Raw genomic sequence first — 26,542 nt, forward strand, 5'->3', positions numbered from 1 at the left:
CTGGAGGAAGTGCCTGCCGGTTGTGCAGTGAGGGCAAGTGTTCCCTCCTCCAAAGCAGCTCGCATCCATCGGTGGTAAGAAGACTTAGCCAAGAAATACTCACCATCTCCCAGCCTTTCTCATTACTAGAAAGCAGTGAGAAACAAACGAACGAAAGACAGACATCACAGTTTGCCTGCGATCATCATTCTTTCCATTAAGCCAACACTTAAGAGCTCACAGCCTGGGTAGCAGACACACAACTGGCCTGGAGGGTTCTGTAATGACCAATACCTGGTTCCTGGCTTCAAGGGCTTCACTCTTTGGTGGAGGAGACAACTACATAAAGGGTTGATTACAAAATTGCCCCTTTGGAGAAGGTCCAAACTCCTTAGCAAGGCCTGCAAGGCTCTGCACGATTTGGTTCCCGTGGTGTATTCCAGCCTCACACCCTCTACTTCCACCCCTATTTTCTCCACTCACCACGATGTCTTAACCACACCAAGCAGCATGCGAGTCCCTGAACAAGTGGTGCTACTTCTGCCCTTTGCTTAAACTACTCCTTGGCCTGAAATGCCCCTCTCGCAAGCTAGCAAAGATGCTTCTGTCCCCTTCTCTGACAGAGGTCTCTCTGCAGCAGATCCCAACTGGGAAAAAGGGAGATGCCTGAATCTTAATTCAAGTTTTGAAATGTTATTTTCCTGAGACTGGACATTTCACTTCATGCATTGAAACTGTTTTGTGACTTAAAAGTAGCCATAGCTTTGGGTTTTTAAAATTTGAGTCCAGCCAAGAATGTTTGAGACTGTGTCTCAGTTTTCATCCAGGGACACGGAGAACAGGAACCTCCAGAAAAAATATACAAAGGAATTGTGAGAGAAAAAGATAAATCTATGTTATGATCACATCCTATGAGCCACAATTGTGCAACCTCCAGGCAATCTACGCCTGTCTTTCCCTTAGACTGTGAGTCCCTTCCTGCGTGGAGCGAAGACTGTGCAGTAAATGTTCAGTGAAGACGGGGTGGGCACACGGGCGAGAAATGGAACTGCACAGTGCAGGACAGGCTCTGCCCCAGGCATCATGTGCTCGTGTAGGACTCAAGGCTAGCACTGCCGCAGGAGTCAGCCTCAGATATGCAGGGTCTTGCAAAGGAGGCCCTTGTGGGTTTTAACATCTGTCTTTCGCTACACAGATAAACCCAGAAACTTTATAATGCAAATGTACCCCAGAAAGGCAATGTGAATCCAAAGGAGTATCTAAGTGTGGACAACACGTGTCAGATGCTTTCCTGCTGACACTTTGCTTGTGCAGTGGACACCAGGGAGAGCCGTAAGGACCCACTTAAAGAGAAGCGTAGGCTGGGCACGGTAGTTCACACCTGTAATCCCAGCACTTTGGGAGGCCGAGGCAGGCAGATCACTTGAGGTCAGGAGTTCAAGTCCAGCCTGGCGAGCATGGTGAAACCCCAACTCTACTAAAAATACAAAAATTAGCTGGGTGTGGTGGCGGGCGTCTATAATCCCAGCTTCTCAGGAGGCTGAGGCAGGAGAATCACTTGAACCCGGGAGGCAGAGGTTGCAGTGAGCTGAGATTGTGCCACTGCACTCTAGCCTGGGCAACAGTGTAAAACCCCATCTCAAAAAAAAAAGAAAAGAAAAGGAGAGAAGTATCGTCACCAGGTAAACCAAAGACAAGAGATGGAAGCCACATGGCTGACAGCCCATCTGTGTGCACTGCCATAATCTCACCACCCCGTGGGATGTGCAACCTGTAGCAGTGAAAAAAGTGAGCCTGACAGGTTAACAAATCTGCCCCAAATCACACCACCACTAAGTGACAGACTGGGATTCAAATTCAGGTGTGTGTATCTCCAGAGCCCCTTCCAGCAGGCCACACTGGCTGACTCTGGGTCAAACCTTCATCTCCTTCTTCCATTTGCTTGGAGGCTACTCTGGAAACCTTCAACTCTGGGCATTTGAGAATTGAGAGGAGAAATGAAAGACCCATCCCCACGGTCCACACAGGGCTGGGAGTAGTGAAAGTCAGAGGGCAGGCTGGAAGGCAAGGTTGCTGCTGAGGATGGGAGGCTCTCCCAGGCTTCAACAGCGCCCCTGTGTGCACAGTGCCACATGCATCCTGCCTCCCCTACCGTGGGCCCCTGCACGACCGGGCTCACTACCCTCAGTGGCAGCACAGGGGCTGGGGGAGAGCAACCAACACACCGTGCACCCACCCCACCCCTTGCTGGCTCCCTCCATCTGACACATGGCGAGTCAGCACAGCTGGACCAAGGACCTACCCAGGAACCACAGGTCACAGAACCACTCCAGGAGTTGGTCAAGAGCAAGTGACACTAACTCTATCCCGAACCTTTGTCAGCCCTTCACTCATTTCTCTCCTGCTGGGAAAACATCTGAGATACAGCTGCCCCCACTCCTATGATTACAATACAGCCCTGCCACCTGAGAAGGGGCCCCCAGCTCAATGACGGGGTGCAGACAGGGGCCTGGCTCAGCTTTGGCCCTAGCCTGAAACCCCTCAGCTTGCTCATACCCTAGTGGGGCAGATGTGACCTCATCAACTGTTGTCTAGCAGTGGGGCCAGTCCCAGTCACCTTCTCTGAAGAATGACCCCTCCTGGGCAGCTTTGTCTGACTTGACTGTAGGTTCTCAAGAGTGGATGACACTCAGGAGGGGGACAACGTATGCTTAGGGAATGTAAGGTTTATCAGTTGAGAAGACACACGAGCTTCCACAAATTGATATATTTACTTCATTGTCAGCGGAGTACACACGCACACATAGATATCTCTGAGTCATTTTAACTCACATAATTACAAGGATACGAACACACACTACTTCATGCCTGTGACTGAGTGCCCTTAGGGAATACTCAAATCCCAGTGGGACTTCTCTCTGCATCTTCTGGCCACTCTGGTCATTCTCCCTGAGCCCACCCACCTTCTCCCCCTCCCTTCTATTCTTCCACGATGGTGGCAAAGCAGGGAAGGGCCAGTGGAAACAGATTGCAGGTGCGCAGAGGCTTGGACAGGCCAGAGTCCACCGCAGCTGCTTTGGTGTCTCTCCTTGGTTCATGTGGTGGGCACTTCACCACTTCACGGACACTGTCAACTCCCTGAAGGCAAGGCCCAGGGCTTTGACTTCCCTGGGCATAGAGAGACAGTGGTCAGGAAAAGCAGCTCTTTGGCAGACTGCTGGGTGTGTGACAACTGTGAGGGCTCAGGGGCTACAAGCAGGGACAGGGCAACCTCGCAAACAAATAACTGAGACCCGACGCGGTGTGTACTGGAGCAGAGCTGTGCAGGGCGCTGCAGGAAAAGAGGAGGGGGTGGGGCAGGATGGCTTCCTTGGAGGGAGCCCTTCAGGCACTGTCATGTGCCACATCCTGTGTGAGGCACTTCACCTTCATCTTACTGAATCTGGGATTCAAATCCAGATCTGTCTGCTTCTAACACCCACGCGCTTTCTTCTGTACAGGTTGCTACCTGAGGGGACATCTGCTCTGGGACTCAGAGAATGATAAAGAGATCTCCAGAATAAATGAATCACTTTCAGAGAAAAGTAAAAAAACAAAAACACAAAAATAAAAAATACACAAAAGAAACAAAAAAATACCACATTCTCCCCAAATTTCACATCGTAAGTGGCTGGAAGTACAAACATAAAGGATGCTGGCAACATGGCCGCGGCAAGAGGAGCCTCCGAAGCAAGGTCAGCTTCTCCCCTGATTTCTAGCTTTCAGCCAACAAGGCCAATGGATCTTCCAAACCTGCTGCTGCTGTTGAGCTCCAGAAGAGGCGCCTCTCAACTTCCAGAGGCCAGGAAGGCTCACTCTCCGGGCTCTCAGTTTTGTTTTTTATACTGCAAGACAGAGAGATTTGAAGTGGAGGAGGGAAGCCAACAGGGGCAGGAGGACTCTGGGGAAATCTCAAGCCTCCATCATCTGGACCTCACCTGCCTCCTGCAGGGGCTTCTTGGAGGTGGTGAAACCCAGGCAAGAGGCCCTGGGCAGCCAAATCTCTAGTTCATGCCTGGACTCCCTTTCTTCTTTAATGAAAAAGGAAGCTGACGGGGTGGGGAGGGAGGATAATAAGGAAACTGGGGTGCCTGTCCTCTCTGAGTCTTGTTTCAGGGGGAAAAAAAAATCCCAGGTGGAGGAGGACCCTTGGAAGCCAGTTGCTATAATCACTGGGTTTTTTAAAATGGACGCTGGGTCCCATATCTGGAGAGTGAGTTAGAAGGACAGGGAGGTAGGGGCACACTCCAACTCTCTAGGGCCTCCTAATACCAGCATCTAAGGGCCAAGAAGCCAGTCAACATTCCTGACTCCCTCCCTTCCTCCATAATTCTGCCCCAGTGTGAATACGCCCCCCAGACAGGGAGTCCCTCCCCAGGACAGCTTTCCTGTCTGCGGCGTCACAGCGCCACTTCCGGCTCTGGCACTATAGCTTCCCCTCCTTCTTCCTACTGACCCTCTCAACTCCATCAGCACTGTTGGGCGGAAATTTGCCTTGAAGGACGAAGAGTAAGAGCCCCTCCCCACTTGCAACCAGAAGGGATCTGCCTTCACCTTTCAGCTTCTGGAGGAGGGAAGCAGCTGGCTGGTGGCCTCCTCCACAGGGACCATTCTCAACTGTGGGGCAGGAGTGGCCTCTAGTGGTCATGGGGATCACAGCCATCATCACCCCAGCTCGCAGGCAGAGCCCGGGGGCCAAGCACCTACTTTGTTCATGATCCAGTCAGCATCTTCAATGGCCCTTTTAATAATCTGCTGGATTCTCTCAGGGTTGTCTTCATCTGAATGAACCCGAAAACTCTGCAAGTTTCAGCATAAGGAAAGATGACTAGGCAAAATTCCCAGGACCGACAGCTTCAGAGCACCAGTCACAGGCCAGGGACACTGCTGGGCACTGTATACCCAGCAGCTCTCTTCATCCCCCATAGACAGTGATGATTATCCCACACAGAGGTGAGGAAACAGAGGCTCAGAAATCCCCCCTTGGCTGCTGAACAATAGCATTTGAATCTTAGTCTATGTGACTGCAAAGCCACCAGGGTGGGTGCAAAGACTGGCCCCCAAGTTACCCCTAAATCAAGCTGAGCCCAAAAGCTATCAGGCAGTGGAGGCCAAGGGGAAACTTCCATCTCTCTTCCTCAGAAGAAGCTGTTTTCCCCAGGGTGAGATCTCTGCATAGGTTTCAGAGCAGGGAGGAAGAAGTAGGGCTTCTCTCAGCCCAGTGCTAGGAAAGCCACACAGGGAAGGAAGGGGAGGCAGTAGACAGAGTAGTTTCAGGAAATCCACCCAGGCCCAATGCAGAGCGTGGGATGCTGTTTGCTTTTGACCAGATGTTCACCCTTGAGAAGCAATCTAAGATTCAGGTTTTGCTTTCCAAAAAGAACTGGTGCCACACGTGGTGGCTCACGCTTGTAATCACAGCACTTTGGGAGGCCAAGGTGGGCAGATCACCTCAGGTCTGGAGCCTGAGACCAGCCTGACAACATAGATAAATCCCATCTCTACTAAAAATACAAAGTTAGCTGGGTGTGATGGCGCATGCCTATAATCCCAGCTACTCAAGAGGCTAAGGGAGGAGAATCCCTTGAACCAGGAGGCGGTGGTTGTGGTGAGCCGAGATTGCACCGTTGCACTCCAGCCTGGGTAACCAGAGTGAAACTCCATCTCAAAAAGAAACAGAACTGGCCTCTTTCCCTCCCCGTCACTCCCAGCCCCACACATCCCCCTGCTCATCTTTAGGAGCCCCCTCAGCATCCACCTCTGGGACGCCCTCCTTGACTCCCCAGACAGCTAACTGCTCCCTTCTCCACGTCTCCACAGCCCTCTGTGGCTACTGCCACCTCTTTTTTTTTTTTTTAACTTTCCATATTATATTTGTATGAATTTTAGCTAACTTTCTATTTGGAAATGATTTCTCACTTACAGAAAGCTGTGATAATAATACAAATAATTTCCTATCAGAATCACTGATTGTTAACATTTTGCTACACTTGCTTTATCATTCTCTTTAAGTATGTATAAGTCTTTTCAGAAGCATTTAAGAATAAGTTACAGACACCCCGTCCTTACCCCTAAACATTCCCATGTGTATTTCCTAATGACAAGGGCATTCTCTGACATAACCACAATAATCAAATGCAGAAGACTCAACATTGAAACAACACTATAATCTATAGCCCACATTCCAATTTCATATACTGCACCAGTAACAGTGTTTTGTTTTGTTTTGTTTTGTTTTTAGGCAGGTTCTCACTCTGTCACCCAGGTGAGAATGCAGTGGCACAATCACAGCTCATTGCAGCCTCGACCTCCTGGGTTCAAGCAATCCTCCCAACTCATTGTTTGATTTTTCTGTAGAAAAGACCAGGTTGGTCTTGAACTCCTGGGCTCAAACAATCTGCCTGCCTTAGCCTCCCAAAATGCTGGGATTACAGGCATGAGCCATCATGCCTGGCTCCCAGTAATATTCTTTACAGCAATTTTTTTCTGGTCTAGGATCATACATTACATTTAGTCACCATATCTCTTGAGTTCTCTAATCCAGAACAGTTCTGCCTTTCTTTGTGTTTCACGACACTGACATTTTTGATGAGCACAGGCCTATTAGTTGTGTGGTAGATGACCTCTCAATTTGGGTTTACCTGATGTTTTCTCAGGATTAAATTCAAGTTGTACACTGTTGGCAGGGATGCCTGCCTAAATGATGTTGTGCCCCACAGTCTATTTTAATTACCCACTTAGCTGCCTCATACGTGCCCTAGCACAGCTGGTATGCTGGCTGATGCACCCTGTGTTTCCTCGACAGAGAGGAGCTGGGCTGCCCAGCACTGGTTTCCTGTGGCTCTTACCACACTGCCACCTCACCACCATCTCAGAGACTAGCTCTGTGCTCTGGCCTTGACCTCTGACCCACACCCCCAAGCCTGCCATTAGAGGCAGCCCCCAGACCTGGTGGACCCAGCTCCCACCTGCCTGACAGCATGCTTGTAATGCTGCTGGATGCCCTTGGTCGGCAGCTGCCGGCAACAGCGCAGCAAGTATCGGTAGAGCTGCAGTGGCCTCTGAACCAGTTCTGCCCCTGGCAGCGGGGCCATCCGTGAAACCTTCTGTCCCTGGAAAACAAGGAGCATCACTTCTAGGGCACCAAGTTCTATACTCAGCCCTGACCCCCAGGTCCCAGTACTCTGGGAAGCAGCCTTGGTGCAGTACAGTGGCTGTCCCATCCCATGGAGCCTGCGCCTTGCGGTGGGCTGGGCATTCAGTCCTACAGAAGCTCTAGCCCAGAGCAGGCCCGCAAGACCAAGGGTGAGTGTGGAGGGAGATGTACAGCCTCAGCCCTGGCGTCTTCTTTCTGGAACTCAACTTCAGATGGTGCGTGAGTAGGTGTCCCTCACAGGCAGGGTAGGGTAGATAAGCAGGAAGACCCTGAGGGGCAATCACTAGGAAAATCACTAGGAAACCAGCTCCGACATCAGTCCTGGTCTGGTGAGGGCACCAAGCCACAGAGGGGAGAATGCCTACAGGCCTGAGCCTCAAAACTCAAAGTGTGCTCCTGAGCCAGCAAAACCCACAGCACCGGGAGATCAACAGAAATGCAGTCTCAGGCCCCACCTCACACCCACCAGATCAAACCTGCATTTTAACAAGGATGCCAGGAGATTTGTATGCATATTTTAAAGTCTGAGAAACATGAATCTAGGGGACTCTGCACAGAGAAGACGCTGGACAGAGTCACCACAGCGTGGGCACGTGATTTCATTTTGCTATGAGTTATCATAAAAATCACAGTGGGCTGGGTGTGGTGGCTCACACCTGTAAGTTGGGCAGATTACTTAAGGTCAGGAGTTCGAGACCAGCCTGGTCAACATGGTGAAACTCCGTCTCCACTAAAAATACAAAAATCAGCCAGGCTTAGTGGTACATGCCTGTAATCCCAGCTACTTGGGAGGCTGAGGCAGGAGGATCACTTAAACCCCAGAAGTGGAAATGGCAGTGAGCCGAGATAGTACCACTGCACTCCAGCCTGGGTGACAAAGCAAGACTCCATCTCAAAAAAAAAAAGGAGAATCACAATGAGCACTTGTTTGTCTCTATTCACTTCACATGTGATTAATGAACACAGTCACAGAGAGGTCTGATAACTTGCCCAAGATCACACAGCTGATAAAGCTGGAGCTTGGATTTGAACTCTGGCAGTCTGGTTTCAGAGCCTTCTTTTTTTAAAAAAAAAAAAAAAAAAAGGTATAGTTGACATATAACCAACTTCATATACTTAAAGTATGTAATTTGATAAGTGCTGCCACAGGTACACACCAGAGCGTGAACATATCCATCATTCCCAAAATTTACCTCATACCCTTTGTAATCCATCCCTCCCGCCCTCCCTACGTCCCCATCCCCAGGCAACCGATGCATTTTCCAGAGTTTTGTATAAATGGAATTACACAGCAAGCTCTCTTTTGTGTCTGCAGAACCCATATTCTTCTCTGTATTAACACTCTCTCTCTAAAAAACCCACAACTCTAGCCTAACCTCTTCTTTTTTAAGGGAACTATGAGAGTATAGATTGTTTTAAATGGTAGGTTCTAGAATATATGGGCTTGCAAAGCTGTTATCAGGCTCCTGCCTGAACCTCTGCCACAGCATCTGCCTGGTGTCCCAGTACCTGGCCTGTCACTCCAGTCTCCTCCACCCCATACCATGTGAGCTCTGGAATCAGTGTCCTGGGCACATCCCAGTCAGTCTCATGAACTGTTCCCAGACCCCTCAAACCACCAAATGTGGTGCCTTTTGGTGCACATGCAGTTCCCTGGCCATGGACTCCTTCCCATCTTCTCCATGTGAGGAACCTTGTTCATCCTTCCAGGCTCAGCTCAGTGTCCTTCCTCCTGGAAGCCCTTACCCACGGTCCCTCTCTGGAGACAGAGGCACTCACCCTGTCCTCTGTGGGGCTGCAGTGCCCCCTCATGGTGCTGCCAGGGACTCATCTGCTACCTTGCCTGTGGCTCTCCCTGGGCTGAGCGCCTGGCCCACAGCGGGCTTCACTCACTGTTAACTAAACAGAATGAAGCTACTGTCTCCTCTGTACAGAGAGACACCCTCTATGTTCCAGATGAAGGAGCTAAAAGAGATCTAGTGACTGGCCTTAGTTTTAAAGAAACATATAAGAGAAAAAAAAAAAAAAAAAAAAAACCCTCCCCTCACCTCGCAAAAAGAACCAGAAACTAAATCCATCAGATGCCCTTAAACTAAGGAGGGAAGCTTAGGAAGTAGCTGGTTCCGGAGGCTCCTTCATTCCATTTACATCCCATTATCTCCTCGGCAACAATAAATGTGTCTCTTCAGCTACGTTAGCCAATTCCTCCTGGTTCCCTGGGCTCTTGCTCTGATGCTGGAGTAGACAGGTGGTTGTCTGACCCCCACCATCCAGTCTCCCTTCTAGTAGCCCCAGTGTGTGATCTGGGGTGCACCCCTCCCCAGGCCTCAGCCCAGAAGGTCTGAGTGGGACTATCAGAGCCCTGCATCCACGTGGGTATAAGGACTGGCTCACACACGGGCATGTGACAAAAGCTAGTCCAATCACAGTGCATCGCAACACTTTTGCAGAAGTGGCGTGAAAGGACTCTAGCTCCTTCCCACTAAACTTGATGCTGGCAGGATTTGATCCTCTCTCAGTGAAGCCATCCTGCCTCCTCGAGAAGCCTGAGACCACACTCACATAGCAGAAGGCAGAACTGAGACCCTGAGATAAAAACAAGCCCAAAGAATTTATTTGGGCAAGGGGTGGTGGCTCACGCCTGTAATTCCAGCACTTTGGGAGGCTGAGATGGGTGGACTGCTTGAAGCCAGGAGTTTGAGACCAACCTGAGTAACATAGGCAGACCCTGTCTCTACAAAAAATAAAAAACTAACTGGGCATGGTGGCACACGCCTGTAGTCCCAGCTACTCAAGAGGCTGTGATGGGAGGATCCCTTGAGCTTCGGCAGTCAAGGCTGCAGTGAGCTGTGATCATACCATGGCACTCAGCCTGGATGATACAAAGTGAGACTCTGACTCAAAAAAAAAAAAAAAAAAAAGAATTCATTTTGGCCCTAAAGCCATCTACCTGAAGGAAGTCCTTCCCCTAGACTTCTCAGTGATCTGAGCCAATTAATCCCCTTTCACCAAAGCAGCTGGGGTTCATTGTTTTGTCACTTGTAACCCAAAACTTGTAACTGATGGACAGACCCTGACCTCACAAATTCTTCCATGATGCCCTCTGATGATTCCAGGCTGTAAGGAAGAGTCAGACAAGACAGGGCTTCTCAAGTTCCTCCTGCTATCAATCATGACCGTGCCAGTCTGACTCACCACCCAGAAATCAGAGGGGAACCCGTTCCAGGGTGACCAAGACCATGAGGGGCAACCACAGGAGACATACCACCAAAGTCCCCAACCTGATGGGTAGACTCCACTGGCAGGCTTCCCCAAACTATATAAAGTAGTAATCAAATATTGTAAAATGCTAGTCGCGGAACAGATGGTTACCATCTGCAGTCCTCAAAATTAACATTTGGAAAGAGCACAACTTTGTTTCATTACTTAAAAACTCAAGCAATACTTAGTAACCAACCCAGCAAGTATGGGCGGCAGATTATTTTCAGCTCAATTATAATACTTAGTCATTCTCAGTAATAACTAGTAGAGAATACATGTGTGGGTCCACTTAGAAGAGCTAAACTAAAATGTTTTAATTTGATTTAAAGCGTGGGTTTGCTATTATTTAAGGGGCAATGAACCTCATAGCATCATTGCTAAAACTGCAGTCTAAGCCTCTGGGCCTGGCAACACTTACCTCCCTTGCCCTGCCCTTTGGACTTGATCTTGGCCTCTGCACCCTGGCTTCCTGCCTCTGTGATGGCTGCTCCATCTTCCCAGGCAACCAAACCAAAATCATCAGTCAACCCAGGTTCCTCCTCCTCTTCAATCCCCGTGCCACTGGTTTCTTTCTTTTCTTTTCTTTTCTTTTTTTTTTTTTTTGAGATGGAGTTTCGCTCTTGTTGCCCAGGCTAGAGTGCAATGACGCAATCTCAGCTCACCACAACCTCCCACTCCTGGGTTTAAGTGATTCTCCTTAGTAGCTGGGATTATAGGCGCACGCCACCACACCTGGTTAATTTTGTATTTTTAGTAGAGATGGGGTTTCTCTATGTTGGGTCAGGCTGGTCTCGAACTCCCAACCTCAGGTGATCCGCCCACCTCAGCCTCCCAAAGTGCTAGGATTATAGGCATGAGCCACCACGCTGGGCCTCATGCCACTGGTTTCTAAGTCCTATCAAATTTCACCTCTGAATGCCCCTCATATTTTTCCCTTCCTCTCTACTCCACTGCATACCCTTGGGCCAGACTCTGTCTGGGACAACTGAAACAGCCCCTAGCTGGTCTCCCTGTCTTCCAGTCCATCTTCTGCCATCCTACTCTGCCCAAGAGCCAGAGTGACTCTTTCTAAAACATAAATCTCAAAGTGTCCTGTCCTTCATAAAACCCCTAATATCCACCCCTGCCCCCATCATTCATGGCAACTTTTCCCAAAATGTAGAACAAATACCTGAAATCATTTTAAGTAGTATATGGCCAGTATTTATTTATTTATTTTTTTTTTTTTGAGACGGAGTCTCGCTCTGTCACCCAGGCTGGAGTGCAGTGGCCGGATCTCAGCTCACAGCAAGCTCCGCCTCCCAGGTTCAGGCCATTCTCCTGCCTCAGCCTCCCGAGTAGCTGGGACTACAGGCGCCTGCCACCTCGCCCGGCTAAGTTTTTGTATTTTTAGTAGAGACGGGGTTTCACTGTGTTAGCCAGGATGGTCTCGATCTCCTGACCTCGTGATCCGCCCGTCTTGGCCTCCCAAAGTGCTGGGATTACAGGCTTGAGCCACCGCGCCCGGCCTATGGCCAGTATTTTTTATTGTAATGATTTTACATTTATTTTCATGTGTAATGAGGGGGAAAAAACACATTTTCATAGGTATTAATGGCCTAAAGCATTTTTTTCAAATGGGCATAAAATTGATTTTTTTTTTTTAATGTATCAAACAAATAATGCAATTGAAATGTGGACCCGGCAAAAATCATGAGGGTCCTGAAGTGTGGAAAGCACTGGTCTACAGAATAAAATCCAGGCTTCTGTCCATGGCCTGCAAGGCCCCTCTCGATCTGGCCCCTACCTACCCCTCATCTGCACCTCTCATCATCCATGGCCTAGTCCAGGCAAACCGAGTCCTGTATGGCACACTCCATAACAGCCCATGCTGTGTTTGCCTGTTATGGTCTCGGCACTGGGACAGAATGTCTGGTGTGGAGTAGATGTATTCGTTGGGGTTCTCCAGAGAAATAGAACCTATAGGAGGGTGGGTGTGTGTGTGTGTGTGTGTGTGTGTGTGTGTGTGTGAGAGAGAGAGAGAGAGAGAGAAGTTTATTATAATGAACTGGCTCGTGCAATTATGGAGATTGGCAAGTCCAAAATCTGCAGAGCCAATGTGCCAGTTCAAATACAAAGGCTGGAAGCTGCTGTAGAACCCGGAAGAGCTTATGTCCCAGTTCGAAAGCCACAGGCAAGAGAATTCTCTTACTCAGGGAAGGCTTAGACTTTTCGTTTTATTAAGGCCTTCAATGGATTGGAAAAGGCTCACCCATATTATAGAGGACTGTGTGCTTTACTCCATCGAACAATTTAAATGTTAATCTCATCCACAGATACCCACATTGAAACACCCAGAATAATGTTTGACCAAATACCTGGCCTCCTGTGGCCCAGTCAAGTTGACACATAAAATTAACTATCCTGGTGGACATTCAATTTCTATTTTGAACGAATCCTCCTACTTCTGCCTACTGTGCCCCTCTCTGCTTCCTGCACACCTCCTGCCTCTTCCACACTCAGCTCTGTGGCCTGGCTTCTCCTCCTGAAAGCCCTCACCGACCCGGCCACCATGCTCAGTGGTTACCTTGAAACAGCCTTCATCACCCCACATTACTCTAGGTCAGGCCTCTAGTTCAGGCTCTTGCCGGGGTTGCTGGAAGGGTATCCACCTGCCCTCGGGCCCCACCAGCCATTCTCCACATGGTGGTCACAGTGATTTGCCGAATTCCTGAACGAAAATCTTCACTGGATGTGAAAACGGTAGTGTGAGTTACGAATTTTCTTGGGTCATGAGACTGATGTCGTTACGCAGGAGAATCACCTTACTCTCAGCAGATGCCGGCGAAAGGATTTAGAGGTGACGTGTCATCAGGTCTGCAACCTCCTTTCAAATAGTTCAGCAAAAGACAGCACAGAGAGAAGAGTGAGGAAGATGAAGAAATGCAACAAAATGTTCAGATCGCATTTAGATGGTAGGTGTTAAGGGTGAACACTGCGCTGTTATTTCAATTTCCATATATTTGGAAATTTTTCCTAATAAAAAATTGCTTTAAAAACATACCTGGGCCGGGCGCGGTGGCTCAAGCCTGTAATCCCAGCACTTTGGGAGGCCGAGGCGGGCAGATCACGAGGTCAGGAGATCGAGACCATCCTGGCTAACATGGTGAAACCCCGTCTCTACTAAAAATACAAAAAACTAGCCGGGCGTGGTGGCGGGCGCCTGTAGTCCCAGCTACTCCGAGGCTGAGGCAGGAGAATGGCCTGAACCTGGGAGGCGGAGCTTGCAGTGAGCCGAGATCGCGCCACTGCACTCCAGCCTGGGTGACACAGCGCGAGACTCCATCTCAAAAAAAAAAACAAAAAACATACCTGGCAGGGAGCCACCCAGCTTTTCGCCCTACATGTGCTCCAAGTGGCAGGGAACTCACAAGTCCCCCATTTTCACTCTGTTCAAACTAGTGGAAAGTCCCTCCAGTTCTGAGTTAAAATTCCCCACTGTAAAGTTTCACTCACTGGTCTAAGCTCTACTCTTTGGGACAAAATCTTCCCTCACCTACTCCCAAGTCCAGCTTTTCATGATTCACAGTCAACTATCGCAGCCCCTCCCTAGTCCCTTTTCCAGTGTAAGCAGCTGGGAGGTGTTGTTGCGTCTCAAAGTGTCTCCGTCCCACGTGCCCTCTTCTGAATACACGTACCTTTATTTTTGACACCACTCTTAAACATGCTGTCCCACAAGAAAACAACAGTTTGGCCATGCTCTGACCAACTCCCCAGGCAGTGGCCCTGTCACCTCCTTTGACCTGGGAATTCAAGGAATGCAGCTCAGACTGCATTCTCTGCTGGGGCCCTCACGTGGCCCTGGCATTTGGCTCAAAGGCAATTTTCCATATACTGCTCTTTTTTTCCTTTTTTTTTTTTTTTTTTTTTTGAGACGGGGTTTCGCTCTTGTTCCCCAGGCTGGAGTGCAATGGTGCGATCTTGGCTCAACCTCTGCCTCCCGGGTTCAAGCAATTCTCCTGCCTCAGCCTCCCCAGGAGCTGGGATTACATGTTCATGCCACCATGCCCAGCTAATTTTTGTATTTTTAGTAGAGACGGAGTTTCGCCATGTTGGCCAGGCTGGTCTCAAACTCCTGACCTCAGGTGATCCACCTGCCTTGGACTCCCAAAATGCTGTGATTACAGGCACGAGCCACTGCGCCCAGCTCCTGAGCTGCTCTTAAGTCTGTTTCCCCATCTTTTATTTTATGAGGTCATTCCAGAGTCACAATCTGCCACCATCCTTGGTGGGGGTCTGTTATATGACTGAATGTTATCCAACTCAATTCAACAAAACAAGAGCACAGAAACAGTCACATACCAGGTAAACACAGGGTAAGGACAAAGAGAAAGAGAGTAACCCTATATACTGGAAGCATCAGTCAACTACGCCATGCCATTCAGAGTATCTAGCACGTGTACAACTCTGGACCCAGCCCTAGGACTACAGAGATGAACAGTCTGGTATACCTAGCTCTCCAACCCTGAGCCTTGTGCAAAGCCGATGGCTCCCATCCAGGGAATGGGTAGGACATGCCAAGTTTGAGAGCTTTTCATTTTACCTCATTTAATCCTCACAACAATATTTTAAGGTAGGTATCATTAGTCCCACTTTATAAATGAGGAAACTGAGGCCCTGAGAGGTTAAGTAACTTGCCAGGAGCAACAAAGCTAGTATAGAGCAAGACCTGGAATAGAATCTAGGTCTATTTGATTCCAAAGACTATGCCCTTACCTGCTTCGTGAAACCACCTGCTATGTCTGAGCCACTCATAAAAATACTGACCAGATCAGGACTAAGGACCCCACAAAGAACTCCAGCAGGATTCATGCACGACTAGGTTCAAGCATTTATAAAGGCACTTGACTGCACTATCATCCAGTACTCCTCAATCTTCTCTACAAAACCTTGCTCCATGCCTTTCTGAAACCCAAGGACATCATCTGCAGCTTCCCCCTGCATATAGATGGAAAAAAAATCAAAAGAAAGAAAGAGTCACCAGGCTGACATCAATTACACAGATAAAGGAAATGAGCAACTAAAGAAATGCTTAACAACAAAGCTCTTACCAAATCCAGAGGAGAATATGACAGAATTTTTAAAAAGAGAAAATAAAGCTACAAAGGGAATTTCCTGGAAGTCAAGTGGTATCACTGGCACAGATGTTGAGAAGCAGGCCCACAGTCCCATTTAACCCCACTGTCCTTTTCCCTAACCTATGTCCTGATATAGGCACCTAAAAATAAGTGAGAAAAAGTCATATATTAAAAAAAGAACGAAAGAATGGAACTGCAGAAAATAACTAGAAATTATGCCCTATTGAGCACTGATACAAGCTAAATTAAGCCTGCACAGGCCATTTTTTAAATATGCAATTACTCTTCTTGACGGGGAAAGTTGAAAAATAGGAATGGACTGATTTTGCTTCCCGCCCCCACCCACTCCAGGGCTCCATCTTGCACATCTGTGTTCTCCCAAGCTAGCAATGGGGCAGCAATCCCTGCCTCCCCTAGTCCCTCTCCTACACAGTCAAGGCTCTCCAGACCCCTCACCCCCTTCCTGCCTCCTTCGCCCCTGTTGGCACTACCTTGGTTCCCAGCTTTGTACCCATACCTGGCTGGGACTATCCAAATACCTCCTGATCTGTCTCCCTCCTTCCAGCCCAGTCCACACAGTGCCACCCAAGAACACTTCCTAAAAAGCACACCCTGTCACTCCCCTTCCTCAGAACCTCTGTAGAGAGTTCTCTACCCATGGCCTTCCGAGATCTGTTTCAGTCCCTCTCATCAATCTCCCCTCCTGCTGTCCTTCCCATACCTCCTGCATTTTAGCCACAGACTGAACTTGGAGGACTTTGGGATCAGATAGTCTGGGTTCAAATCCTGGTTCCATCATTTGCTAGTTCTAGGACCCTGGACGAGTTTCTTAACTTCTATCTCGAAGTCTGCTCCCCATCTGTCAGTGGGGTCCCTAATAAATAGTATTTCCTACATAGGACTGTTGTAAGAATGAAATAACGCTCCTAGACTACTAAGCATGATGCCTGGCACACACTACGTGTTTACTACTAACTGTTGTTGTTAATATCATCTCTGAAACATGCTGTGCTTTCCCCTACCTTGACTTCTTCACCTGCCTCAAGAATTTCTCTTCATCCTTAGAGGTCCAGTTCCCTGTCACCTCCTTCAGGTTTTCATTCCATGCTATTCACACCCCTATTACAGTCATCACACTGCTCTGTAATCACTTATTGTGATTATAATCACACATATATAATTATTGTGATTACAGAGCAGGTTTTGGAGACAAAGAACCCTAGTTTAAAAGCCTACCTCTGCTATTTACTAGCTGTGTAATCCTGGTCAACCTGGTTGACTTCTCTGGACTTCTGCTTCCCCCACTGTAAACTGGAGAAAAGAATAACCCACCTCACAGGGCTTCTGTAAAGACGAACCTAGCTAACATATGCAAAGTGCCTAGCACAGGGGCTGGCACATCTTAAGTGTTTGAACATCTTTTTTTTTTTTTTTTTGGCCTGAGACAGGGTCTCACTCTGTCACCCAGGCTAGAGTACAGTAGCATGATCAGGGATCACTGCAGTCACAACTGCGCGGGCTCAAGCGATTCTACCTCAGCCTCTCAAGTAGCTGGGATCACAGACACACGCCACAACGTCTGGCTAATTTTTAAAATTATTTATAGAAACGAGGTCTTGGCCTGGTTGGTCTCGAAATTCTAGGCTCAAGTGATCCTCCTTCCTCAGCCTCCTACAGTGCTGAGATTACAGGCATGAGCCACTGTGCCCAGCATTGAACATCTTACCCTTTCCTACTTTACTTGGCTATCTGTTCCTTGCTGACCGTAAGCTTCTGGAGGACAAGAGACTACAGGGTATTAGTTCAACACCTGTGAAATGAGGGGAAATGAGTAAGAAAATATATATATATTTTATATATATTATATATTTTGTGTATATATTATATATAATATATATTTTATATATTATATATATTTTATATATTTTATATATTATATATTATATATTTTATATATTATATACATTTTATATATTATATATTTTATATATATTTATATATATAATATATGTATATTATATATATACTGTTATTAGTCACTCCTCCACAGTTTATAGTACCTGAACCATAACAGAAGTTCCACAGATGTCAACTGATTCCCAAGTTGCCAGAGGAAACTAAAGCCAGTAGGAAACTGTCCTGAAGTCACGAACCTATGGCAGGTGAACCCAGAAAACATTATGCTAAGTGAACGAAGCCAGTCACAACCGGCTTCTTAATGTATGATTCCATTTATACGAAACATCCAGAACAGACAAATCTACAGAGACAGAAGTACATTAGTGGTTGCCTAGGGCTGGGAGAATGGGAGGAGATAGGAGGGGGGAGTGACAGCTAAAGGAGGTGTTTCTTTTGGGGGGTAATGTTCTAAAAAATTATGGTGCCGGCTGCACAACTCTGCAAATACACTAAAAGACACTGAATTGGCCGGGCGCGGTGGCTCACGCCTGTAATCCCAGCACTTTGGGAGGCCGAGGCGGGTGGATCACGAGGTCAGGAGATCGAGACCATCCTGGCGAACACAGTGAAACCCCGTCTCTACAAAAAATACAAAAAATTAGCCGGGCGTAGTGGCGGGCGCCTGTAGTCCCAGCTACTCGGGAGGCTGGGGCAGGAGAATGGCGTGAACCCAGGAGGCGGAGCTTGCAGTGAGCCCAGATCGTGCCACTGCACTCCAGCCTGGGCGACAGAGCCAGACTCCGTCTAAAAAAAAAAAAGACACTGAATTGTGCACTTTAGATAGGTGAACTGTATGCTTCATAAATTACATCTCAATAAAACTGTTTTTAAAACAATATAACCACAAAAAGGATCAATCCTAGGAGCGAAAGGGTTTCGGCCACGGAGCAACTTGCTCTTACGCAGAAGCATAAATCATCAGGTCAAGGTCGCTCCGGCCACCAGGTGCCGCGGGCAGAGGGACGGTGGAGGGGACATTCTCCTTTTAAAAGTGGCCAGGACGTGAGCCTCTGAGAGGCTGGACCCCCGGGCTGAACCGGACCCCGCGCCCCTCGATCGCGCCGCAGGCCTTTCCTGCTCCTCCAGGGCCGCCCGGCCAGGCCTGTGTCAAGTCTGGGCGCCGCGCTCCGGTGCACCCAGCTCTCCGGGGGAAGAGCGCGGACCGCGAGGGAAAAAATGCTGGCGCGGGTGGCCCCTAGGTCTTCTATAGGTCCGAGGACACCCGAGGCCGCCACATCCCTAGCCCGCCCCAGCCACCCAGTGGCTCCAGCCGCGGCTGCCCCCGCGCCCCCGCCCTCGGCCTCGGCCTGCGCGGCGCGGCTCACCAGCCTCCAGGGTAACGCCAGCCCCGCCGCCGCGGCGACGAGTGCGCCTGCGCCCCGGGGACTGAGCGGCACCGCCCCTACACGGCGACGGTGAGCCCAGCGCCCTCTGCCGGCCGCGCGCGGGACTCGGGGTCCTACTGGGTGCCTCTTCCTTGATTCGACCCCACCCAGTTAAAAAGGAAAGCTGTCCCCACTAACAGCCTTCGTTACCTGTTACCTCAAACACCCACTCTGCCTTCTGGCTGTTGCTACGCCGGATATAAGCCCTAAAGGTACTCTCTCCTCCTTATTCCTGAATATGGATTGTGCTAAAATAGTAGGGGTGTTCAAGATCTCTGAAAGGCTTGCTGGAGGACTTTTCCTGAACCTCTCGTGTTGATGACAAGAATTGTGTTTGGATAGGAATCTGCGTTTTGAATCATTTCATCAAATTACAGTCCCATAACACCTGTCAAAAGAATAAATATGACAGTAATAAGCATGCTTCCTTTCAGACCCATCTATAATTATAATTGAGGAAAAGAATACGAAATTTAAACTTAGAGCTACTGCCAGTATCATTCTTTGAAAATGAAATAATGCTGTTTTATTAAATACGCTCTCCCTGCTCTCTCATGTTTAAAGCTCAAGTGCTTCTCTGAATTGATTTAAATACAAGTTTTATATCCTGAAAGAAATAAAGATGAGTCATTATCTTAAGACAAACCCCCTGTTCAATGATGCTGCTGATCTCTCCGCTGATGTCTAAGCGGGAGTTAGGTGGTTAGTGGATAATATTGCTTCTGTTCACGTCTCTCTTCTCCAGGGCTTTTTAAACCTATTCGTAACGAAAAGGCTGATTTCCTTCAGACTCCATGTGTCGTTGATTTAACAGGACAACTTCTTACAATTTTTTCTTTTTCCTTTTTCTTTCTTTTTTTTTTTAAGTAAAACATTGCTCCCCGATGGCACCTGGGAATTTATTTCTCTTCTCTTAGGAAAAGAGAAGCAGGGATATTTCTTAACGGAAGTTTTGTTTTGTTCCTCCCTTTAGGCTTTAGAGCTTTCTGTTTTCTTTTTTTTTTTTTTTCTCTTCACCTAACATACTAGACTTCCCTCAAATCGGGGCTGGGGGATGGGAATGGGGGGTTCCCTCCCTTGAAATATTCAGATAATTGCCTCCATTTATTTTAAAGATGTAGACTTGGACAAATATATCTGAAAGATACAATTGTACCCTCATAAATCAGCCCTCTTATTTACACATGCATAATCAAGGGCACGTCATTAGTGCAGAGCCAATCAATAAATCATTAAGCTTTTAAAGCCCTTATTAAGAACAATCTGCAGTAACATCATCCACTCCTGTGCTCAGTCTTAGGATCATTTAATAATTTTAAGAAATTTCACAGTCTGTTCTCTAGTCTCATCTCCCTTTTGTTCCTAGATCGCTGTGTTCCTGCATCAGAAACATGGTTCTAATACCTAGAGCTCATAAAATATTCAAGATGCAAGCTGTTTGCTTTACCTCCGAAAGGCTCCACCTTCAGAATCACTTGTGCCTCTTCCAATTTTACAAACACACAAGATTTTAACTTTCACAAAAATTTCTTATAAACATCCAAACACTAAGAAAAAAAATCCAAAGTAGAAGAGATTTGAACAGCAATCTCTAATTTTTTTTCCAAGTCACAATGGAAACCTAGATTTGAAAATAATTAAATTTGAACCTTTTAACTTGACAGCAACCTTAGGTTCTTACAGCTTCAATAGTAAAATGAAGTAAGTTGTACTAGTGCAAACATTAATTTAAAATGACACCAGTCTCATAATCTAGTAAAACCCCAACCATTTTTACCATGTCATTTTCCTATACACCGAAAATTTAGCAGATGAACACCCTTACGTCAGACAGTGCATGATATTTACAGATAAACAAAATAGACTTTTTACTTGAGAAATTAGTCACCCACTGTCCAGGGGACATGTCTGCACAGGGGAATTTGTTGACTTTCCTAAGAAATACATCACCACATTCTCGTGATTTCTGACATTATGTCATTTAGCCTGACAACTGCAGGTTTGTAACCAATATTTGTAGGGAAAGATACAAGAAGTCCTGACGTTTCCGGTTTAAACCTGCTTTTAGATTTCAAAGAGAAATGATAACATTTGCATCCTCTGATTAAATCAGGTTATTGTCTCCAAGGTTGACCATGTAAATAATTCAAATTAATTCATCAGTGTACAATAGGTTTAATAAGCATAATAAACACTTTGAAGAAAATACTTAAGACCCTCGGTCTGCCCTGGATCTTGCTCCCCATTATCTCAGATTTCCCTGAGAACAGAATGAGTAGTACCACGTTGTTCTCTTCTATTCAAAATATGCAAAGTTGCTATTTACCAGTTTGCAATTTGCATGTCTCAAATCCTGCCAGAACACAGGGGTGAGGGGCATGGGGTGATGGGTGAATATGCCAGAAGAGGACACCAGGGGCGAAAATGGAAAATGGGGTGAACAGATCTTCCTTACCCCAGCGTATTGCAAAACACAACTCTTGCTGACTACTCAAGATTTAAGACAATAAAAATATTGGGTATGAAAGGTTATGTGAAATCTCAGACATCTAGTTTGTTTTTCTTTAATTGCTGGGTGAAAGAAAGGGATGAGCAAGGATTTCAATATTTTTATAAAAAGGAACACAAGAGGAAAAAGGGTACAATTGTGACTATTTAGAACACACACTTGGAGATCAATTTATGGGCTAGGTTTCAGCCTTCCTGGTCCTCCGTACTTTGTTACTTTCTGCAGCACCATAAATCCAACTTTGCTGATATATCATTCTCTGTTTCTAGTGTGTTCTGTAGTAATTTATTAACAGTGACCACATGTGAAACCACATTGGTGATCAGATGTATGTCATCTCTGAATATGTCCCCACTTTTTTATCTCTTGAAAATGTGTTCAATGTCTCATGATTTCAAATTGTAAATAACATACACACACATACCCATAATTTTTTGTATGAATCACCTTTGGAATAGAATTTCTTTTTCATAAAAAGTTCAAGTGCATGCTGGATGTGTATGTGGCAATATTACCGAAGGAGTGAATGTGCTTGGGAACATTTTTTTTTTTGCATTTTGACAGCATTTGACTAAAGATCCACTTAAAATTACCTTGCTTACAAAGTGTAATTCAGTTTTCACTGACTATATCTGCAGTGTCTTGAGATGTCCAGAGACAAGAATTACATGCCACCATTAATAGAAATGGAGACTGTAAGAATAATCAACTTTATTCAATAGGACTATTTGAAGAAAGAGGAGAGACAAAGGGGTGAAGAGAAGGAGAGAAAGAAGAGAGTGAAAAGGAGGGAAGTGGAGAATGAGTAAAAGTAGAAAGGAGTTATCCTGTTGATGCTGTCCCCAAGAGAAAGGGCTGATAGAGTTTTAAGTGTAGCAGCCCAGAAAAAAAAAAAAAAGGCGACATTAATGAAGGGAAATCATTTTTCGACTTGGCCAGGAAATAGGGTGTTCTGGTCAGTCAACTACGTGGTTAGTAGTTACCTTCCACTTCAGCAAACATCTGTTGAAGGAGTAGACTCCTTCATGTGCAAAACTCCATGCAAGACCCTGGGTCATAGCGAAGGCCTCTGAACTCTATCCCTGCCATGTGGGCTCTCCTGTCCTTCTCCACTATGGTTAGAGACAGGTATAATCTTATCGCTGTCCTGCTGTAGTCCCCTTAATGGCTTATCGGTGTTCTCTGAATACATATGCCAAACTCCTTATCATGTCCTACGAGGTCCTCCAGAGTCTGGCCTCTTAAGCTTCCATCCATGTCCCTGTCCTCTGTGGCAGCCACAGTGGCCTTTCGTGCACTCATTGTATCATGTCCTTCCACCCTACTCCTCCTTTAGATCCCAGCTAATAGATCTCTTCCTCGCCTTCCTTTGACATCCACATTCCCACCCCATAATGGAGCAGGTCCCCCCACCCAAATAGTAGACTGTACCTTCTCCACGGCATGCATCACAATTTATAATTACATATACCTCAGTTTGGATTCCCCCCGGAGAAGCCCCTGAAGCAAGGATTTGAGAGCAAGTAGTTTATTTAAAAGGTGGTTCTAGAAAACACTAAGTGAGAAAATAGGGAAGTGAGGCCAGGTAACGGTGGCTCACACCTGTAATCCCAGCACTTTGGGAGGCCAAGGTGGGTGGATCACTTGAGGTCAGGAGTTCGAGACCAGCCTGGTCAACATGGTGAGACCTCATCTCTCCTAAAACTACAAAAATTAGCTAGCCAGGCGTGGTGGTGAGAGTCTGTAATCCCAGCTACTTGGGAGGCTGAGTCAGGAGAATTGTTTGAACCTGAAAGGCAGAGGTTACAGGGAGCATGCCATTACACTCTAGCCTGAGTGACAAGAGTGAAACTCCGGGAAAGAAAGAAAGAAAGAGAGAAAGAGAGAAAGAGAGAGAGAGAAAGGAAGGAAGGAAGGAAGGAAGGAAGGAAGGAAGGAAGGAAGGAAGGAAGGAAGGAAGGAAGGAAGGAAGGAAGGAAAGAAAGAAGGAAAGAAAGTAGAAAGGAAAGGAAAGGAAAGAAAAAAGAAAGGAAGGAAAGAAAGAAAGAAAGAGAAAAGAAAGAAAGAAGGGAAGTGAGGCAAGGAAAAGAAGGCAGCCTGTAAAGAGAGCCTTCCCAAGCAAGTTACCACTGAGCTTCGTCCTGCTGGGGAAACAGCATGGAACCCACACCTTGGTTATCCCACCTGGGGTATTTATATACCAATTCCTGTTAGTTACAGGAATACAATGCTCTTGTCATACAATGCTCTCGGGGGCACTAACTCCCTGGTACTTCTAGCCTGCCATGATCTCAGGCAAACAGATAGAGATGCTGGTAGTTGGAAATCAGCCAGGTATACTGCAGTGGTAAGGCACAAGGGATTATGGGTGGGGCACTGACACTTGTGGTAGTTACATAGACATGGACATTTACATATAATACATACATATATATGTGTGGGTACATGTAGATAGACATACATTTGTGTGATTATATCAGTCATATCTCTCTCTGCACTAGAGCCCCATGAGTGAAAGCTGGGACTGAGTAGCAGTATCCCACCCAGTGCCTGGGCCTCACTTCCTGTGATCCACTATTAAAATCACTCTCTTACCAACACCCTCAACTCCCTGGTTCCTCTTGGCCTCTGTCACTCTCACTCTGGATGAATCTATCATCCTCCTTCTCCAACCTGCACCCAAGCAGATTAATGCTGAGAAAATTACACAACAGAGCTGATGGGTTTTACTTTAAATTTATGATCCAAACCTCAAAGGCATAATGGATGCTGCCTAGGAAGAAAATAACTCTGTTTCTCAGAACTCCTACACCCCACCTCCACCCTCACTCTCAGCTGAGGACCTCATTGAAAGATAGACATCATCAGATCTTCTCACTTCTTCCCCTTCTTTCCTGATATGCTGTGGAAAGTTTCCTTCTGCCTTTGAAAAACCGGTCCTTGGCCAGGCGCGGTGGCTCACGCCTGTAATCCCAGCACTTTGGGAGGCCAAGGCAGGCAGATCACCTCAGGTCAGGAGTTTGAGACCAGCCTGACCAACATGGAGAAACCCCATCTCTACTAAAAATACAAAATTAGCCGGGCATGGTGGCGCATGCCTGTAATCCCAGCTACTCGGCAGGTGAGGCAGGAGAATCGCTTGAACCCAGGAGGCAGAGGTTGTGGTGAGCTGAGATTGCGCCATTGCACTCTAGCCTGGGCAACAAGAGCAAAACTCCATCTCAAAAAAAACAAAAACAAAAAAAGAAAACCGGTACTTCTGCTGGTTCTCTGGGTTCGATCCCTGTGTATTTCTCAAATCTTTGCCCCTGCAGTTATCCCCTGTCTCCTGCTTCATTGATCGCCCCCTTTCCACCCGTTCATTCTAAGCAACATACCAAGGTGGTCCAGGGCCTTGCTACTCAAAATGGGATTCATGGATCAGCAGCCTGGGCCTCACCTGGGAGCTTGTTAGAAATGCAGAATCTCCCACCTGGGCCTGCAGAATCAAAATCTGCATTTAGCAAGATCCCAGGATGGTTCCCAGGCACATCAAAGTCAGACAAGCAATGGGCTAGGGGTTCCCATGAAAACAAATGAACAAAAAACACACATATCCATATTCCATACCCACATGGTATTGCTCCATATCTCCTACCAGATAGATTTCTATTTCTCTACTCTCCCTTATAGCCAAACTTTTATCCTTTCATTCAAAAAAAATGAACACCTACCAGGTACCAAGCTGTTTTCTAGGTTCTGGGGAGACAGAATAAATAAAACCCTTTTGATCAGTGTGCATGTGTGGTGTCTTAGGGGCAGAGAAAACAAAGAAAGAAAGAAGACATGATCAGGTCATAAGTAAGTGCTTTGCAGAGAAATAAAATGTGGTCATGTGGTCGTCACCAGATGGCTGCTGTAGATCACTCCAAAGAGGTGACATTTAAACTGAGATCTAAGTGACAAGAAGCCGTCATTAGAGTTGTCTACACAGGAAGCCTTAATTTCTCACTTACCATTCCCCCATTTACCCGTCAGCCAATAGAGTTGGTTTCCATCTTGTGCCACTGAAACTGCTTAACAAGGTTTTCAATGGCTTCCATGTTGTCACAAGTAATAGCTCATTTTCTGTCTCTTAAAATGTTGTAAAGTGAGTTAGTCACCTGATTAACCTCTTCCTTGCCATACATTGTTCAATGTTAAAATTAAAGACTTTTCTGGCTGGGCGTGGTGGCTCATAATTGTAATACCGGCACTTTGCGGGGCTGAGACGGAAGGATCACTTCAGCCCAGGAGTTCAAGACCAGCCTGGGCAACCAAGTGGGACCCCCCGTCTCTACAAAAAATTAAAATAATTAGCTAGGCATGGTGGTATATGCCTGTAGTCCCAGTTACTCAGCAGTCTGAAGTGGGAGGATCACTCAAACCTAGGAAGTCAAGGCTGCAGTGAGCTGTGATTGCACCATTGCACTCCAACCCGGGTAACAGAGGAAGACCCTGCCTCAATTTAAAACAAAAAAAGAAAAAGAGGCCAGGTGCAGTAGCTCGTGCCTGTAATCTCAGCACCTTGAGAGGCCAAGGCTGGCGGATCACGAGGTCAGGAGTTTGAGACCAGCCTGGTCAACATGGTGAAACCCCGGCTCTACTGAAAATACAAAAAATTAGCTAGGCTTGGTGGTGCACACCTGTAATCCCAGCTACTCAGGAGGCTGAGGCAGGAGAATAGCTTGAACTCAGGAAGCGGAGGTTGCAGTGAGCTGAGATTGCACCATTGCACTCCAGCCTGAGTGACAGAGCAAGACTCTATCTCAAGGAAAAAAAAAACAAAGAAAGACTTTTCTGGATAAGAGAAGAGATGGCAGGCAAGATGAAAGGGAAGGAGATGAATTAGATAAATTTTACTCAAGCATAAATATACGATTTCAAATTCAGTAAAAAATACATTTTATTTGATGTTTTTAACAAACCCTTTGTTATGTCAGGTATACTCGGAAATGAGATAGATAACTGCTTTGATCCAGTTCACCAAGGGAAAAGCTGGTTCAACGTTTCAACTGGAGGTCAACTGGCCTCCCTGACCTCTGTGTTAACTCTCAGGGTATCTGAGTTGGAAGGAGAGCTGGAGGGGGCTAAAAGGCTTCCCACTGGCCCACCAGCC

The 26,542-nt window shown here is 46.9% G+C and overlaps 1 protein-coding gene across 6 annotated transcripts; it reads right to left on the reverse strand.

Annotated features, from left to right (window-relative positions):
* Positions 1-2,687: 2,687 nt before the first annotated feature.
* Positions 2,688-18,893, reverse strand: LYRM9 (LYR motif containing 9). 6 transcript variants are annotated; one of them, XM_025363089.1, is made up of 5 exons: positions 18,837-18,893; positions 6,987-7,130; positions 4,726-4,818; positions 4,573-4,635; positions 2,691-3,863 (listed from the first exon to the last, which is right to left on the reverse strand). In XM_025363089.1, exons 2-4 carry the CDS (start codon positions 7,110-7,112, stop codon positions 4,576-4,578), a joined length of 279 nt encoding a protein of 92 aa, XP_025218874.1. In that variant the 5' UTR covers positions 7,113-7,130; positions 18,837-18,893; the 3' UTR covers positions 2,691-3,863; positions 4,573-4,575. The 6 variants fall into 6 exon arrangements, with proteins under 6 accessions (XP_025218876.1, XP_025218874.1, XP_025218877.1 ...); XM_025363092.1 differs by lacking the exons at positions 4,573-4,635; positions 18,837-18,893 and adding exons at positions 7,346-7,549; positions 17,279-17,357; XM_025363091.1 differs by lacking the exon at positions 4,573-4,635 and having other exon boundaries at positions 2,688-3,863.
* Positions 18,894-26,542: the final 7,649 nt, after the last annotated feature.

This window comes from Theropithecus gelada, chromosome 16, assembly GCF_003255815.1.
Source record: "Theropithecus gelada isolate Dixy chromosome 16, Tgel_1.0, whole genome shotgun sequence".
Classification (NCBI taxonomy): domain Eukaryota; kingdom Metazoa; phylum Chordata; class Mammalia; order Primates; family Cercopithecidae; genus Theropithecus; species Theropithecus gelada.

What these genes read in the sequence shown, in the direction of transcription:
- LYRM9 (XM_025363088.1), bottom strand. An exon ending in ACAAGCATGCTGTCAGGCAG is followed by an intron (nt 4,819 to 6,986) that starts GTGGGAGCTGGG and finishes TGAAACTTGCAG; the next exon opens with AGTTTTCGGGTTCATTCAGA.